This window comes from Rhea pennata, chromosome 7 (assembly GCF_028389875.1).
Source record: "Rhea pennata isolate bPtePen1 chromosome 7, bPtePen1.pri, whole genome shotgun sequence".
Taxonomy (NCBI): Eukaryota; Metazoa; Chordata; class Aves; order Rheiformes; family Rheidae; genus Rhea; species Rhea pennata.
In genome coordinates this window covers 27,505,519-27,522,673 of record NC_084669.1, presented here as the reverse complement: position 1 = coordinate 27,522,673, position 17,155 = coordinate 27,505,519, and the positions used below count along the sequence as shown (strand labels likewise).

The following is a 17,155-nucleotide window of genomic DNA, read 5'->3' as shown; positions in this document are numbered from 1 at the left end:
TACTTCTCCTTTCCGTGACAAATCAGGCTACAAGTTGACTTGGTCAAAGCTGAATTTTCATGCAGAAAGTGAGTTTTAACCACAGCATAATAAATAAGTTTGGCCAATAAGTTGTGCAAAATTTCTACTTTGCGTAACCAGAAGAAAACCACTCCTGGCTCCCTTCTAGGAAATGATTCAAGAACAGCAGGTGATACTGCAGCAACACCTAGAATTAATCCTATCAATTCCAGTACAATCAGATACAAGAGATCTGTGAGTGTAGCAGTCTGAAGAAGTCACACGATAACATTTCACTTCAAGATGGCTGATACGGAACAAAGGCAAGAAACATCATGGAAAAAAATGAGTTGGATTTTGCAATATTGTAGAAAATTGTTGTAGATGGAAAGAGTGAGAATTATTTCAATAGAATTCAAGAGGTGTGATTTTCCTCAGATGTAATTCATCCTAGCTGAACCTCAGCAATAAATAGAGCTCTACATGTGTCAAGTTACCTACTGTCCACTCATAGAAAATACTTAAGTCACAGACAAATCATTCAGATGTACTTGCAATAAGTGGAAAAGAATTTCCACCAGGAGCCTTAGGTGTCTCATTAACTACCTAAGTACTTGTAAAATTCCTATATAAAGCTTCTTCTATGGGCCCATAAGGAACACTTCATACTATTTTATATGACTGGGGGGAAAGGAGGGACAGGGAGTGGGAGGAGAAACTTGTCCAAAGAAGAATACTGTGACTATGATGAAAAAAATAAAAAATTGAAAGGGATTGAATACTGGAAATGAATATTGAAAAATCATTACAACAAACAGGAAAAGGAGATAGAATAGGTTTATTAAGGTTTATCCCAGCCAGTAATAGCTAATTGACTGTATTTCCTCCTCTTAAACACATATGCATATACACATAATTCTAAGGACAAAATTTGGCTCCGTTTCTACAGCAACATTGCGTGGCAATATGCAGCCAAAATACTGATTTGGAATTGCTAATAGCATGGACCATTATGAATTTCAGTTTAAAATGAAGTATCTGAAGCCTCCTACACTGCAACCCCAAAGTACCTATTTTTCCCCTTCCATTAGCCACACACTGTGGCAGAAGCCTTGTTTTAACTCAGCATACTTCACTATGAGATGATTTTCCCTTTTTTTCCCTTGTATCATAGGAATTATTCTAGTTCACAGTGACCTTATGGCTGAGCCAGTCAGTATCATTGTTTCTGTTGACCAGGCAAGAGGATGTGATCCATCGCGCTGTTTCTGGGCTAATACCACTCTGATTCCAAACCCCAAAATAAGCAGCTGCACTGTAATTCCCCCTGACAAAACTGTGACTGGAAACTACATTGCAAGTGAGCAAACGGAAAGGGCCTCTTTTTTTGTGGAAAACTGCATATGGAAGGAAAGCTAAGCAATTTTCTTTCACTCACTTGCATGAGACACAACTTCAAAGTTTCTAAGGTTCCTTGCCTCTGTTTAGACAGCTTGCTCAGACAACTGCACCAAAATCCAGGGTGAGCAATGCAGTCATTTATCACAGGGATGGAAGCGGTGTTGAGGGTCAGAGAAATTACAAGATCACTGATTTATAATACAAGTTTATAAATATTTATCTTGTACTTCTAAATTCTTTCCATCATTTATGTTAGCGTTCAAAGGGTCACAAAAAATCTCCCAAGAGATATCCCATCCACACTATACAAGAAACATTATAGACTTGGGAATATGTATATTTTATAGTAAAGAAGGTTTGCAAGTAGTCCCTGGGACAAAGCCACCCTTCGAGGCAGGGCCAGAGAAGTCTGCATCAGCAAAGCACTAAGGTTATCAAAGAACGGTTGCAGCCTGTCGTGCTTACGTAAGCCGTGTTTGCTTGCCGTGAAGCCACGTATTTTGTTTTCTAGTAAATAACGGCAGCATGTGCTGTGCAGGTTTCCACTGCCTGCCCTCCCCGCCCCCTCCGAGTTGTTTCCAAGATGTTCCCTGAAGAGGCAAAACCTGAGGATGTGGAAAAGTTTTGCTTTTCCGGTCTATTCAGGCATTCATGCCCCCAGCAGTAGATATTGCAACTGGGTGAGATCTTGAGACTGGACAGAGTGTGTTTCAACTAGACTTCCAGATATAAACAACTTGCAGCCAGTCACTAGTGCTCTTTCCCGGATTTTGAACTTACAGCCTCAGGCTGGAAGGTTTCATATCTTGTTGTCTCTGCCTCACCTCAGTCTGCTTCTCTTTCTTGGTTTTACTGTCATCATTCTATTTTCTTTTCATTCTTCCAGAGGTGCCCTGTGCTTTTTCTGATTAAACACCTCAGCTATAGCCAGAGAGTAACGAACGCAGCAGCTGGTCATCGCCAGCAGCAGAGCGCTTAGGCTGCCCGAGGTCAGCGCTGCTTCTTGGCTGAGCCTCTTTGCTGACCCGTACGTGTGTTTTGTCCAAGTGCCACGCTAGATTCTCTCTACACATTTATCAGCATTTGTCTGTGTAGTGCTATTCTACATTGTTTTGGAAAATACTATGTATCCAGTCACTAGTACTCTTACGCTAGCAACTCTATTTTATAAAAATTGCAGTGAAAGATTTCTTTTTAGTTAAAGAGTCCAGTGTTTCTACAATGAGAATTAAAGCAAACATGCGTAATGTGCACACAGGGTTATTCTGGTTTTAGTTTTTATTATAATAAACTATTTACAGTACTAGACTGCCTTAGCATTTTCTGCATATATTTCCCATTTATTTCTTAGATTATAGTTACTCTGTTGGCAGCCACAATAGGAGAGCTCTCATCCATGAGCTGAGTTCCTATGCATTTCTAAAAGTTTTTAGCAATCAGTTTTTTTCTCTCGGTGCGTTAGTGGATATCCTCAGTTAATTCTATGCTATGGCAAGACTCCTACTGACTTTGTTATATGGGATCAAAAATAACAAAGTATTTTCACTCTCATCTTAATCTTCTGGCACACGATTGCAACAATAGATGAGACTGCAGATTATAGTAACGTGTGGGACTGTTCCTTCTATAGAAATACTGTTGTAGCAAACTAGTTAGTGTACCTATTATTTTTACTTGCTTTTATATGTATGTGTGTGTGTATGTGTATATTATGTAAATATATGTATATGTATGTTTATTTTATATATATATATATATATATATATATATGTAAGGAGGAGAGAGGCTGGAGAGAAGAGAGATCTGAAGGGGAGGACTTTTGCTAGCCTTTGAATATTTTTTCCCGTTTAACTCATCTAAGAAAAGAAGTTCTCTCTCCCTAGAAGCCATGCTTCTCTTTTCTCTTGTTCCATATTTACACTCAGTACCTCAGTACACCTATAGAGATAAAACTCCATTCAAGTCAAAGAAATCAATACTGCTGCTTTGTAGTATCTATTCTTTCACTGCAAAGTCACCACACTATGCAAGTGATGTGATCACAGTACAAATAGTTCACTTAAAAAAGAAAAAAAAAAGTTTGTATTGACAAAATCCAGATGACCTGGCCAAACAGGAGTTTTACCTCCATTCTGGTTCAGACAGAATTTACCTCTGGTGAAACAAATGATTTTTTCACAGAGCCATCTATGTGGTCTATACTTCCTCTCTGCAATGAGGTGGAAATCAGCATCCTATCTTTTTGTTACTCTTTTCCCTACTATTTGGTAAACATATTGTTGTGACCTAAGAGTTTAAAAAAATCAAAATCATTATCAAAAGATGCAACTTATTGTTGTTTTCTCAACATTTACTAGACTTCAAGTTGCAACAGCCTGCAAAGCTACAAAAGTTACCCAACCGCAAACAATTCAGAGAACATCTTAGGACAGTCAGGTTCACATTTTCCTGGTGAGGACATATAGTAAAAGTCTCCATTCTCAAAAGTGTACACAACATTAAAGAACTGGCACATTATGTGCAGTCATCTGTCTACACACAGAAGACTCATCCCAGGTCAGATCAACATCCCTGTTCTGAGCTTGAACCTGAGCAGTACAGGATACATAGGCAGTAGTATGGATATAAGGAAAAAGAAAAAAAAAAGAAAAAAAAAAGCAGTGGTTTCACTTCCTCCAACAATACCAAGCGAGTACCTCAGTACTCCCAGTTTCTCACTAGAAAGATCTGCCTCTGTAGAGTCTATTCAACAGCTAAAGTAAAACCACATGGGCCATCACGCTTTGTTACATAACTGAATATCCAGGGTTGTGCTTTTGTCCATATTAGAACAAACAAACAACAACAACAACAACAAAAAACCCTTATGTTCAGGATTGCTTAATATTCATTACAAAGAATTCACAGCTTATTCTACGTTCCCAAGGTTGCCCATTTCTCCAGTCCTCCTCTCCATCCTCCCATTTCATCTTCCCTGCTTTGCTCAGGCTATGTACTCTTCACAGTCTGGTAGGGCTCATCCACTTTATGTCAAAAGGGATGGCCAGAGCCATCGCAGAGTACTTCCACTTAACTGGCTCAGGCAATAATATCACAGTGCTGAAGATGATGGTCTCTCCTCTGGATAGCTCTGGGGTAGCAATTCAAGTACGTGTGCTGGATCTTTGAGCGGCTTGTGCAGTGATGCTAAAATCCTCATTTCCTATGCATACCTTTTCCTAGTTGGTCCCCAGCTATCAGAGCAGCCACACTTCCACCACAGCCTGTTCTCGGTGGCCCGAGACTCATTTCACTGGAGGAAACGTTCCAATGCCGGTTCGCCAAGAGGGATGTTTCTGTGCAGTCCTGCACTCTTATTGCACATACCCTTTCTGTGAGAATGAGCTTTTAATCTCTCTGGGACAGGAGAAGTCTCAGCAATTTTACAGCTGTGTATGTACTTCTGAGTGCGCTATAAACAAAACTGTAAATCTCTGCGTTTAAGAGAGGGAGGCTTGAATGTATGTTACAGAGAGTAATACAAGAGCCTAACTAGCAGGGCTGCTGCTGCTCGCCAGGCTAGTTCCTTTGAGTAGGGAATCAGGTGGCACTTGCTGCGGCAGAGCCCCGTGACACACGCGTAGCCTTGCCACAAACCCGGCCTTTGTTCCAAGGAAGCACCACGTGCATTTTCATTTTCATGACCATGTTTGCCACTGTGTTCCTTCTTTTGCATCTCCTGAAGTAGTAAGTCTCTCCACTGGAATACTCACAGGAATTCACGGGACGGCTAGGACACGGGGCAAAAGTTAGAGGCCTGTTGAGCTCAAGCCTTGGTAAAGTACAAAGAACTACCCTAAGAAAGTTGCTCTATGGCTATTCCAGAAGAAGTTTTCTGGGTAGTCACTTTAGTTGTTCTGAAGATAAACAAAAGTCTCAGATGGGACTTAACCTTATCTCCTATTCTTCCCAGCAATTTGGGTTTTGTAGTTGTTTATGCTCCTTTTTATACTGCTCCAGGAAGGGAACCAGTCCTCATAGCTATTCACTGGCGTCCTTGTCACTGTAACAGCCCAGATGCTAACCTTTGAGTTTTCATTTTCTTCCCTGCCCCACTCTAGCAGCAGCATCTGTGCCTGTGGTTGCTTCCTGGCTGGCCTCTTGTCAAGGCTTCTTCTTTGACCTTGTGGCCAACTCCAGTGCTGTTTGTGTTGACAGCTGTTGCACTGGTGCAAAACCAGCCATCTGGTGACTGACTTGTCCTCTTGGACCCTGTTTTCTTCCAGCTGTCAGGAATTTACTCCATTGGACTGAAAATAATTTAGTATGTAAATATGTTCTTCATGATATCCAAACTATTATTTCCACGGGCAATGGAGTGATTCCATCATAATTCCGGTAGACGGGCTGAATTGCCCAGGAGCCTCTCTTCTCTCAGTGGAGGAAGGGAAGGCTCTGATTACCCTGTACCTTAGCCCAGTACACTGTGTTTACACTTATGCATATGATCTCTTGACTCCTTGCTGCTCCACAGCAGCCGGCGGGGGAACCCCAACCTGCCATACTGGAGCACTCCAGCGGTGGGAACATAAATCACCCTGGTCTGTGATGGCCTCTATAGTTGTGGAGTCTATTGCCATTCACGCATCTGATCTGCCATTTAAGTTTAATTATCTTATTTGCTCCATTAAGACTTGGGGCCATGCACCCAGAAAGCTACTTATGTTGCATATTCTTGCATTTGAACGTTGATGTGGCCCCTCATCTATCTATAGTTTGATAAAATTGTTCCATTTTAAAGTAATCAAAATTTTGAAGTTCTAAATACAAACATGAGCAGCATATCATTCTATTCTGCTTCTTTTCTACAAAGATGTCCTATCAAACTTTTCTCTAACACCAGCTCTTAGCAGCAATTGATTTGCCTTCTGAAAAGTAGCTTACAAGCCTCCACCAAAACCTGTGAACATTCAGTTTTGCCCCATTTCTGAAAGCTTAATGCACATGTAGATGAGCTGAACCTCTTCTAATGTTTAATTATCTGGCCCTTCCCCACATCCTGCATGGTCTCTAGTACCTCTTATGCGGGTCCAAAACTTGCAGCAAAATCTCCAAATTAAAACACATTCTGTTTTTCTAACAAGCCCAAACTTCATAAGGGAGTTCTGGGTTTTGCTTGTTTGTTTGTTTTAACTTATTTGAGGAATGCAGGGTTCAATCAATAAATGTAAACCAGGACAGCAATAGTTCACAAATGAAAGTTAATTTGCAGGATAGGAAGTGCTATTTAAATACACATTTATTTCAGCTTTATACCCCTCAGGCAGGGGCTTCAGACACTGCCACAAAATGCTTCCCTGGTAGAGCTGCACAAGAATTATTTCCACTCATCAACTACCAGGAGAAAATTAAAGAAAGAGACATAAACAAGGAATTTAAAAATGCCTGTCCCCCAGGTTTCTACTGAAAATTTGACTATCAAATACTGCATGCCCTCCCTGTCCCCCCCTAAAAAAAAAAAAAAAAAAAGAAAAGAAAGAAAAGAAAAGAAAGAAAATGACAGTGCGAATTGAGAGATTGTATGTTAACTCTCCATTTAATAGAAACATATCTTTCCCAGAAAAAAATAGCAGGACTTTTTTTTGTTTTACAAGTTGTTTCACCTGTTTCTAAGGAAAAGCAATGTTTCCTCAGCTGAACACCCTTATCCACCCACTTTCCAAATGGGTGGCTGCATTTTCATGCTTGGCTTCTCGATAGCAGCACAGAACGAAGAGCAGTAAGTCAAAAGCAATCTTTTGCAGTCTCCTGGGCTATTCAGATCCTTTGCACAAATGAGACAATCCTGAAAACCAGCGCAGCGTGCAACAGCCCCACCCTGCCGTATCCCTCTCGCGTCCGCCGCCTTCTCCTCCCTCTCTGCTTCCCACCGCACCAAAGCCGGTGAGCAGCTCTCAAGGAGAGCCCTTCCGCCTGTGCCGAGGAAGGCCGGCTTCGACGGACACGCGGCTCTTCGGGTCTCTAGCACCCAGCCCTTTTTAGGTGCTGTGACAGGGTGCGCGGGTAGAAGGTTACTGCTTTATAACCCTCCGCAGGGTTTTGTCATGAATAGCAACAGCAAAAAGCAGTAGGAACAGAACAGCTGCTCTTCAGGGTTTTCTCTCCCTAAATCCATAAAGCAAGCAGAAACTGGAGATAAGCTGCAACTTTGTTTTTATGCAAAAGCTGGATCGACGCGTGTTTTTGGGGACACAAACTATGTAAGCACACTGAGTTTTGAAGCTGCAGTCTTAGAGCCTCACCAGAACCGTAGCCCAGCCTCTACTTTGCTGCTTCCAGATGGCCCTTAGCAACCTGGTTTCCTGTGTTCGTAACCCCTCTCTCCCCAGCCTCTATGTCGTAACACGCTGGTAACAATAACATTTCTGAAATCGAAATGCTTTACAGGCCAAAAAGCTGAGCTCAATCAACGCAGGGGGAAAGCAAACCATGGAGAGCTATTGTTTCTGAAAGCAGTCCAAAAACTCTTGGCGCTTCAAGGCATTCCCAATGTCCTTTGCACTATTTCCAGGAAAAATGATTCCCAAGGCCTTGTGTATTAAAAAAAAAAAAAAAAAAAAAAAAAAAATCTGGCTTATATCAATAAACATGATAACCGCTGTATTTTTTTCTCTTTAATCAGAGCACAACTAGCATGTAGAAGCAATCAGAGCTGAGACGAATAGCCTGTTTTAAGTGTAGCATTTCAAGGCTCTCACAGATTCTCCATTGGGGAGCAGAAATTAACTCTTGGGGCTCCTGAAATTGAGCATCATCTGTTACTGCATTTATGTAATGCAAATTCTTGAAGAAAATTTGGGGGCAGACAGAGATGGAATAGACTGTAGAAAAGGTACAGTCTTTTTACTGGCCAAGTAAAACTTACTCCTCTTGTCTCTGTTGTGGCAGAAGCACAGGAGGCACCAGGAGCTGGGCTGCAGGCTTGGAATTGCAGCTGTCTCATTCTGATCCCTGACTTCCAGCAATTCAGTGAGGGCTTTTTCTTTGCAGGAGTTGGATGGAGGAGATTAGTGGCCCCTAACCTCTAAGTCCAAGCATCCTCTGCATGACACAGGAAATCCAATTTGCAACTAAATTGTAAATGAAGCTAAACTCAAAGTATAGTATGTGGCCCAGGACAACCAAAACTTGGGCAATATGTCATAGGTAACAATCTTGCATCAATAACAAAGTTCTGGCAATCACTGCTGAATAACTTCCACTTTTTTTTTTTTTTTTTTTACTAGCTGTGTAATGTAGTAAATAAAAGCATTGCACTTAGCATCCAATATAACTGAGCATAGCAAGAAGCTGCAGATGTCCTTTATTTAGGATAATAGGAAAATAATATATTTTATCTCATTTTAATCATTCAGAGAGCTGTGAAACACTTCCTTTCTCTGGATTGTGGAATGATCTTGCAATGTTACATACAACATTATGTTACCAAAAAAAAAAAGAAAAAAAGAAAAAAATTTCAGATGGCTCTATTTTTGCTCTGCCGGCTCTATATAATAAATAGATGTCTAGAAATCATATCTTATGGACTTTAAGGTTTTACACCTAAACGCAAGCTTGTACAATTTAGGAAAGGAGTGGAAAGATAAATAGCCATAATTTTGTAATTTGTGTTTATCCATCCTTAGAATCATATTTTGAATAGGCAGGCAAGAGCTCCCCCCCTAACAACCTCTCATCCTTAATAGTGAGAAGCTTATGGCTTGTTTTCAGGTTTCGCCACATTTGCTGTCTCTATGCACTGCCGTCTTAATGACAAGTTGTTGTGCAATAAAATTGTCTGATACACTCCAAGAAAATTGAGTAATTATGTTTTTCCCAAACTATTTTAGCTGTGCTCTTTATGCTGTTTTACCCCACATCTCTATCACTTTTCTGCCTACTGTGCTTTCCAAACACATAACCTTACTTCAGTATGCAGCACAGGCATTGTATTTTCAAAACGAACGTGAAATTGTTTCTTGTCACGGAAAATTAAAGAAAAAAGATCTACTAAAGCCAAAGCCATTTCACTCCCTTGCTCAGCTGAATATACCTCCAACCCTGTGATTCCACAAATGTTATTAAAAACACACAGTCACTTTATTAGTCAAGTTCAGGGTGGAGGGCTATGCGTTTTTGTCAATAGCTCTGCAGCTGCTCTGCTTCAAAAATTCCACTCTTGAAAGCATGGGGTCGAGCATTGAGAAAACCTCACTTATTTATGTAATATCTGTGCATTGGCAAGACAACTTGGCTGTAGTAGTACTGAATCCTAACACTGTTAACCCCTCCCAGCACTGCTGGGCAATGGGATTCCCAAGCTTTAGGCGCTAGTGCCTTTGGGACAGCTCAGTTGCACGAGCCAAGAGAATAAATGCTTCTATGTCACCACATCCATAAATATAGTTCCCAATTAAGTCTTTCAGTAATTTGCCTACAACAAAGTTTACAAGACCTCTGTGAGAAAGGATGACACTCAAGGTTGTGAGGCTACACCCTACTGCTGGCCTGGGGAGCTGGAAAAAATACTTGGTCTGTTCAGGAAAGACGTACAGTGTCATTAGAATAACTGGGAGAAAGCTCAGTTACGCATGAAAGTAGGCTTAACATGCCTAGTATAGATTAACAGCCTGTGAGAAAAACCTGGATCAAATCTTATTTCCTTCCTTCGCTGCAGAGACCCCTGGAAAAGCCGGATGGCCTGGATGTTTCAGATCAGAGCAAAGAACATCCCCAGCACCTGTGTGAGAAGTGCAAAGTTTTGGGCTACTACTGCCGTCGCGTGCAATAAACCTTCGAAGTGGCCTCTTCCCGTCCCCATCATCCTTCAAGATCCTCTGGCAGCGTACAACGAACAGCAACACACCAGAAAAGAAATCACGACAAAAGCTAAAATAATTGCCAATATTGCCTATCTTTAACCTAATAATATGCCTTACCATTAGTAGAATGTAACATTTCTCCTGTGCATGCACACACATGCAACAGGTATTTACAGGACTATCGTGTATTTGTATACATACATATATATATATATATATATATAACTTGCATATATATATATGTACACACACACACACACGTAAACAGTGTTACTGACAGTGTTCACAACAGAGCCACTGTTGCAAGTTCTGTTGATTGTTTACACAGTTCCTGTATCAAGGCCAGGTGAAACCAAGTGCTATTCATCAGGCAAGATGCTATATTCACAAGGAGTGTATGTTATAAATGGCTTTTGCAGAGGTTAAATAACTGTGGGGACACTAATTGCAAGTACTCACTCACATCAAGAACGCTATTCCTGTTATATGACAAGACTGAGGAAGATTAAACAAGCCACAGCGTAAAAGATGGAACATTATTGTTTTCCCAGATTTAGAAAGTCTGAGAGTTCTGTGCTGCTGCTTTCTTGGATGTTTTCTCTTTGTTAATGTAACTTGGGCAGGGGCTTAGGCAAAATCATTTTTGCAGGATGTGTCAAAAAAAAAAGTGAATAATTGTTAGAGGGTGAGGTTTGTGTAGGAAGGGAATGCCTTAACGGGACACAGAGCACCAGGGAGGATTCCAAGAAGCTTTTTGGGGGAGATGGAATTGGCTTGCTTGCGCTACTAACAGATCCTTCTCTTGTCATATAATTCCTCTAAATGGTCCCTTTATGTTTATGTGCTATTCATTAGGCCACAAGGACACTAAATTTACTGTGAATAATGGGGGATGAGAAAGCATAAAATTATCCTCCAAACCCTTAATTGAAAGATTAGCCAGACTTACTATTTATAATAGTTTTAAAGCCACTTTCTGGAAATATTTTTATGTCCTGTTTTCTACTGTAGGAATTTATTATTAATGTAAAACTCTTTAGCCATAGGGGTGTTATGAGGCATGAAGAACATCCATCTACATAACTTCCCTCTTTTCTGTCTTCCTGAAACACCAATATACCTTAGGAGAAATGTAAGCATTGTATTTAGTTGTCCCATTTCAGGTAGAACTTTGTGCAGGGACATCCTGTTGCAAAGAAATATCAGGGATTGGGGAATATCATGAACTGAAAGTACCTCGAGATAGTATCTTGTTTATATGTCTCTTTAAGAATACATTGGCAAAAGGACACACAAGCAATTCATTTGCATTATTCACTTAAAAACTATTTTTAAAAAATTAACAGGGATAATTTTTTAAGAAACAGCAATTTCTATTTTTGCAAAGTTTCCTTTAGAAAGCTTGATTTGTATGAATGGTATTTAGTGGAATTACTTTAAATCCTAAGTAACTTGATGTAAATTAAATCTGTTTTAAAGATTAATTCCATAATGCTAATCCAGAGGGGTTTTACGCCAAGTTATGCTGGAATATTACCAGTATGTACAGTCAAATTCTTGTACAGCAAACTGAAAACGTACAGTGAGCATTCTCATATGACATGTGAGCCTCTTCCCAAATTTGCTCCAGGGTGAAACTTTTGCCCTTTCTCTGCTTTGCTATAAACAGGGCAGAATTGTTTCTGTTTATTCCGGGGGCAGCGAACGTCGCGTACGTATCTCACAAACTTCATTATTTATGGGTAGCCCAAGTGATAGAGCCAACAGGTGAGAGCAATGGATAAACATTGGGACTTGTCGCTTCTGTCCAAGATTTTTCCATTAGCTCACTGATTTTGCGCAAGTCACAAAATCCTTTTGGGCCTCAGTTTCCCCAACTGCAAAATGGGGATAATAATACTTTAGCATACCTACCTCACAGGGGTGTTGTGAGGCTTACTTAATATCTTTAGATGCTTTGACATCATTGGATGAAAAGTGCTATCTAATGCTAAAATATTAACTACAGTAATCACTTTAAAACTGATTTTGCCCAGTAGGCAATTTCATCAGCTAAAATGAACCTAATATAAAAACTTAACACTAATAACAGATTCAGTTTTCTCAAAATACGCGATTTTAGCGTTTTCAAGTGGGAATGTATTCTTTTGCACAGACTCAAAAATTTAACTTAGAGACAGATTTTTTAAATAAAAAGACTTAATCTGCCCATACAAATAAGAGTAAGAAAATACACAGGCAAATCTAGGAGTGGATTTTCAAAGCTTGAGCTCTAGTGTTAATCTGAGTCTTTTTTTTCCAAGCATGAGACATACTGAAGCAATGAACACAAGAGCGCTGCATACTAAACCAGATGTATTTTTTTGTTCTTCTTGAGCACTTAGTAGCACACGAACAAAACTCGCCTTGACACATCATATTCAGCCAAAGGACAAATAAAGAAATCCTATTAGATAAAAACCAGGAGAAAAATTTATTTTCCCTCTGAAACTAAGATGTTGCTACCAACCATTCTTTCTGTTTTGAAATAGTTTCAGACTTTCGATAACCACTAAATGAAAAAAAAAATCAGTAAAATAGCTCATCCCCTGGTATAGCTACATCAGTATACAACATATCACAAGATTTTAAACAACAAAGACCAACTAAAAGACACCATAACATGCAATTATTGCTATTTTCATGACAGTACCGTCTTAAAAATCATTTATCCACATTCAGCACTGCATGGTGATGCCTTTAACTTACGGATTTTTAGGTTGTAATTTAAAATAAGGTTCCTAAAACTATACCTGGTTACCTTTAACACAATTAACATGTATAGGTTAATAATAATTTTTAGAAGCATACTTATGAAGGTTCAATATTTATATCATGGTATTTTCCTAGGCAGTAGACAGATGAAATTTTTAAGTGATGTTCAGCATTAAGCTGAATATTGGAATACTGAGGAAGAAAACAAACTTTCCTGGACACTTACATTGGGGAAAAGCGGATAAAGAACAAAACGCGCGGGAAAGCAAGAAGCCATCGCTTCTCCTGCCCCACTCGGAGGCCCCGAAGCCCCTCCGGGGCCGGGCGGGCCGCGGGGACGCGCCGCAGCCCCGCGAGCGGGAATGAGCGCGGAGGGAGCCCCGGGGCTCGCGTCACGCTCGCCCTCGGCGCGCGGGGAGAACAAGTCGGGATGAACAGCACGCGGCCGCCTGTGATCGTTGGCTTTTAGCTGAGGACACAGAGTGGAAATTCCTGATTTTTGGTTTCACAAACCTGGGTTTTGACTAGAAAAACATAAGCTTCTCTCTTTTTGTTTTCTAAGTTAATTCACCTATGAACTATTTTTTCCAAAACAACAAAAGATTACTCCAAAGTTCAGATTTTGAATGGGAAGAGGATGAGTGCTTTTCCTCTCTGATTTTATGGATACCTTCTGATCTTCTCTGTAACCAGCTCTACATTTAGATCGTCAACTAGTGTTCCTAGTTTTTTTTTTTTTTTTTTTTTTTTTTTTTTAACAGTCTTATCAGAAGCAAAGCAGGTAGTGGTGAGAAGAGTTTTAAATCAACACAAGTCTCCCTAAACTTGGTATTCTCAGAGTGGTACCTGAGGCAAATTTGACTCCCCGCGCATACTTAACAAACTTAGTTTTAGATCCCATGAGACACTTCTTGTTGTCTGCGTACAAATCCATCCAGCTCACAACACTGTTTTCCCATTGGAGATTTTTTTTTAATTTTTATTTCTTCTTTGGAAAAAATCCCCATTTGTTTCTTCCATCAGTCAGAACATTTTATGCAGAATTTGTCTTCGGCACTGGCACTGTTCTGGAGAAAAGGATCAGTGATCTGAAATAAGTAGCGAAGGTCTTTAGCTGTTTTGACTTGATGCAACTCCAATGAAGTTGTTACAACTGCTTCATTTAATAGTGATGAAGAAAAAATCCTGTAGATTAAAGCATGGCCCTGTTTTAGCCAGTTTCTAGTGCTGCTACCACAGACAGAAAATGATGCCACACAAGCAAAGTTTGAGACTTTTTTGTCTCAAGGTTGCTTTTTAATTTCAGAGAAATACACAAGGGTATATATTATTTCTAAAAATAAGTGTATTTTAAAGTTCCCCATTATATGGGACTTAGTTTGTAAACTAAAAATGTGAAGTTATGTATGTCTTAGAGAAATATTCTCTATATTTTACCTTTTTGTATAACACAAAATTTAGATTAAACCTGGGTTTGCATACTTGTGAAGTTCTAGCCATTAATCCAAAAGTAAAACTACTTGACACATTAAAAGCTAAGAGTTTTTGGAAACGTTAGCATTTATAGATTAGTTCTCTATGTCCTGCAGGCACGTAGAGTATCTTTTTTCTAGTATGCATCCAAAGAGCGAGCCACTGAATAGCATGCAATAATTCAAAAAACACATGTTGATGATTTAACTGAATTGACATAAATTTTCCACTTGCCTCTGCCAACGTTTCAAAATGTAGTGGAACTATCCCCGTACAAAAATCATTCTTTAAGATATCACTCCACTCCTGATTGGGCTTCAATACGTATCTGTTTCCTATCTGCAAAACCACTGCTGTCCATTAATGTTGCTATATTGCTGGAGTGCTCAGAGGGCTGATTGAGATCTTAGATATAGGGATGATGGTTTGTGTTTCTAGGATGTATTTCAAAGGGACAATCGTGTGCAGTTACTAGATATAGATGATTGATATAAATGTTTACCCCTGTATGAAGTATTTTACAGTTTTACTTGCAGATGTGTATTTATCTTGAGTTATACTTGACATAGAGTTCCTTTCAATTTTTTTTTAATACTATGTGTGTATTTTGGAAACCTTTTTAGATGTTAAAATTTTTGAATGGTTACAAATATTTCTTGTAATACTGAATTGTTATCTTGTCTGGAAACTCTTTGCAGTAACTTTTTTGTATATATTTGAGGGCCTTTTTTAAAAAAAGTATTGTTTGGTATTGGGGGAAAAGTTTTTACAACTTGGAAGCTTTCAAAAGGGCCTTCCTCTCAACTAGGATACTAACAGAGGTAAGAGTTTTCTTAAGTATTTTGCAAAACTAAGGATGTATCCTCAAGAAAATATTTATGGAAGTAATTTACTTTTTTGTTTTTAGGTTTTTGTTTTGTTTTGGTTTTTTTTACAATGCTTTTGTCTGTATAAAGTATGCAACAGAACTACATTAAGGAGGAAATATTGTCTACATAAAATATTATATGAAAGTTGGTACATAATTCTGACAAAAAAAACCCTTGCAATTCTTTAAGCCATATGTTTTTTGTTATCCTTGGATGAAAATATCAGTATTAAGTAACCAATATATTATTCAAGTGCTTAGACTTATATGAAAATGTTTATACGGTTTATTTATGTGTATTTGGGGAAGGATTGCTAGAAAAAGCTATCACTAGACATAGAGCAAGTGAGGAGCAAATACCAGTATACTGTCACTTTATGACCTCGTGAGAGATGCGGAAGTTGCTGAAAGCACAGCAGAGACTCAGCTTTCAGAATTTCTGAAGCACAAGTGTTCAGTTTCAGGTGGTCGTTTTTGTCCTTTTTCGTGACGAGAAGGGAAGAGTCGGTTGGGATGCTGTTTGACAACCTGACTTTCACAACCGCTTCAGACTGTGAGCTCAGCTACACAGTTCCAGCTACAGCAATAATGTCAATCAAAGGATGTAACAGAGAAGGATTGAAGTAGCTTCTTGTAGGGATTTATTTTTATTTTAATTTAGAATTCATAGCAATATAGAATATGCATGTGCACGTATTTGACGCATTTTTACACTTTACATTTCATGTAGTTTGATTATTTTATGAAGGATTGGGTTTTTAGTTTGATATTTTACCATGCTAAAGTGGGAGGTCTGCCCAACCCTGTACTGGATTCTTGTTTCCTTTAAAAGGTTATTTAGTACAGCAGTCACAGCATTGTGTACTAGTGCTAAAACTAACACTGTATCTTATGAATTTCTTCAGCTTTAAAAAAATTAACCTATTATTACTACATTTGTTTAGCTGTACCCACTGACCTTGGCAGTTTCAGTTGGTGACCTGTATAATTTCATTTTCTGTAACTGTTAATAAACTTGTACAGCTAGAACAAACAAACAAAACCTATGGACAAAGGCCTCAGAGGTGCCAGTTCTGCTGCAGCAATCGAGATGACAACGTGCTTACCTGGTGACTACATTGCTAAGGAGGCTGTGAAACCTCTGTTGTGGATTGTCCATAAAATGGCATTCCGACATGTGCCTTATTTGCTGGATAGTATACAGCTTTCCTCTAGTATTATAGCATTTTAATGCTGTATTAAAATACTGCAAAAAACAGCACGAGAGTTGTATGCTTTTCTTGAGTTCCTTCCTCCGGAGGTTTGCTGGGGGCTGCGCTGGGGGCACCAGCATGACCTGGCAGCAACTCGCAGGCCAGCCCCGGCGCGGCGCTCGCGGTGCAAACCGGCCCCGTGCAACCGCAGCCCCCACCGGCGCGGCGCAGACCGTCATCGGCACCAAGCGGGCCACCGGCCGGGGCCGAGCTTTCACCCAAAGGCTTGTCTGCTGGCGACCAGCTTAGGCTGATAGAGCCAACTTTTTAACAGTGTTGTATCACCCGGGGGTTTTTTATTTTGTTTTGTTTTCATTTCTAGCCCTAATCCTTGCAGAGCAAAGCTCAAAAGCTCAACTGCCAAAAAGCAGCAGCTACAATGGAGAATAACATCTATGATTTTAAAAAGTCATTAAGTTGCATCATCTATGATTTTTGAGATCAAGTCTAATTCATCCTTTGTCAACACTAGAAGTTGGCAAGAACAGCGTCTACTATGTTTGTTGCTTGCTAGCAATACTACTCTTACATCCCCAGTCAAAGCTCAATTACAGGTGATTTTTCTA

General features: G+C 39.6%; 1 protein-coding gene across 2 annotated transcripts in view; it reads left to right on the top strand.

The window, feature by feature from the left end:
- Positions 1-16,594, top strand: part of ZCCHC24 (zinc finger CCHC-type containing 24) — a 120,661-nt gene extending 104,067 nt beyond the window's left edge. The window contains exon 4 of one of the 2 annotated variants that reach the window (XM_062579593.1): positions 10,097-16,594. In XM_062579593.1, the coding sequence (XP_062435577.1) occupies positions 10,097-10,210 (114 nt within the window). In that variant the 3' untranslated portion in view covers positions 10,211-16,594. Of the gene's footprint in view, positions 1-2,287; positions 2,656-10,096 lie in introns of those variants that run through there. The other variant, XM_062579594.1, reaches the window with a different exon arrangement.
- The last annotated feature ends 561 nt before the right edge of the window (positions 16,595-17,155 follow it).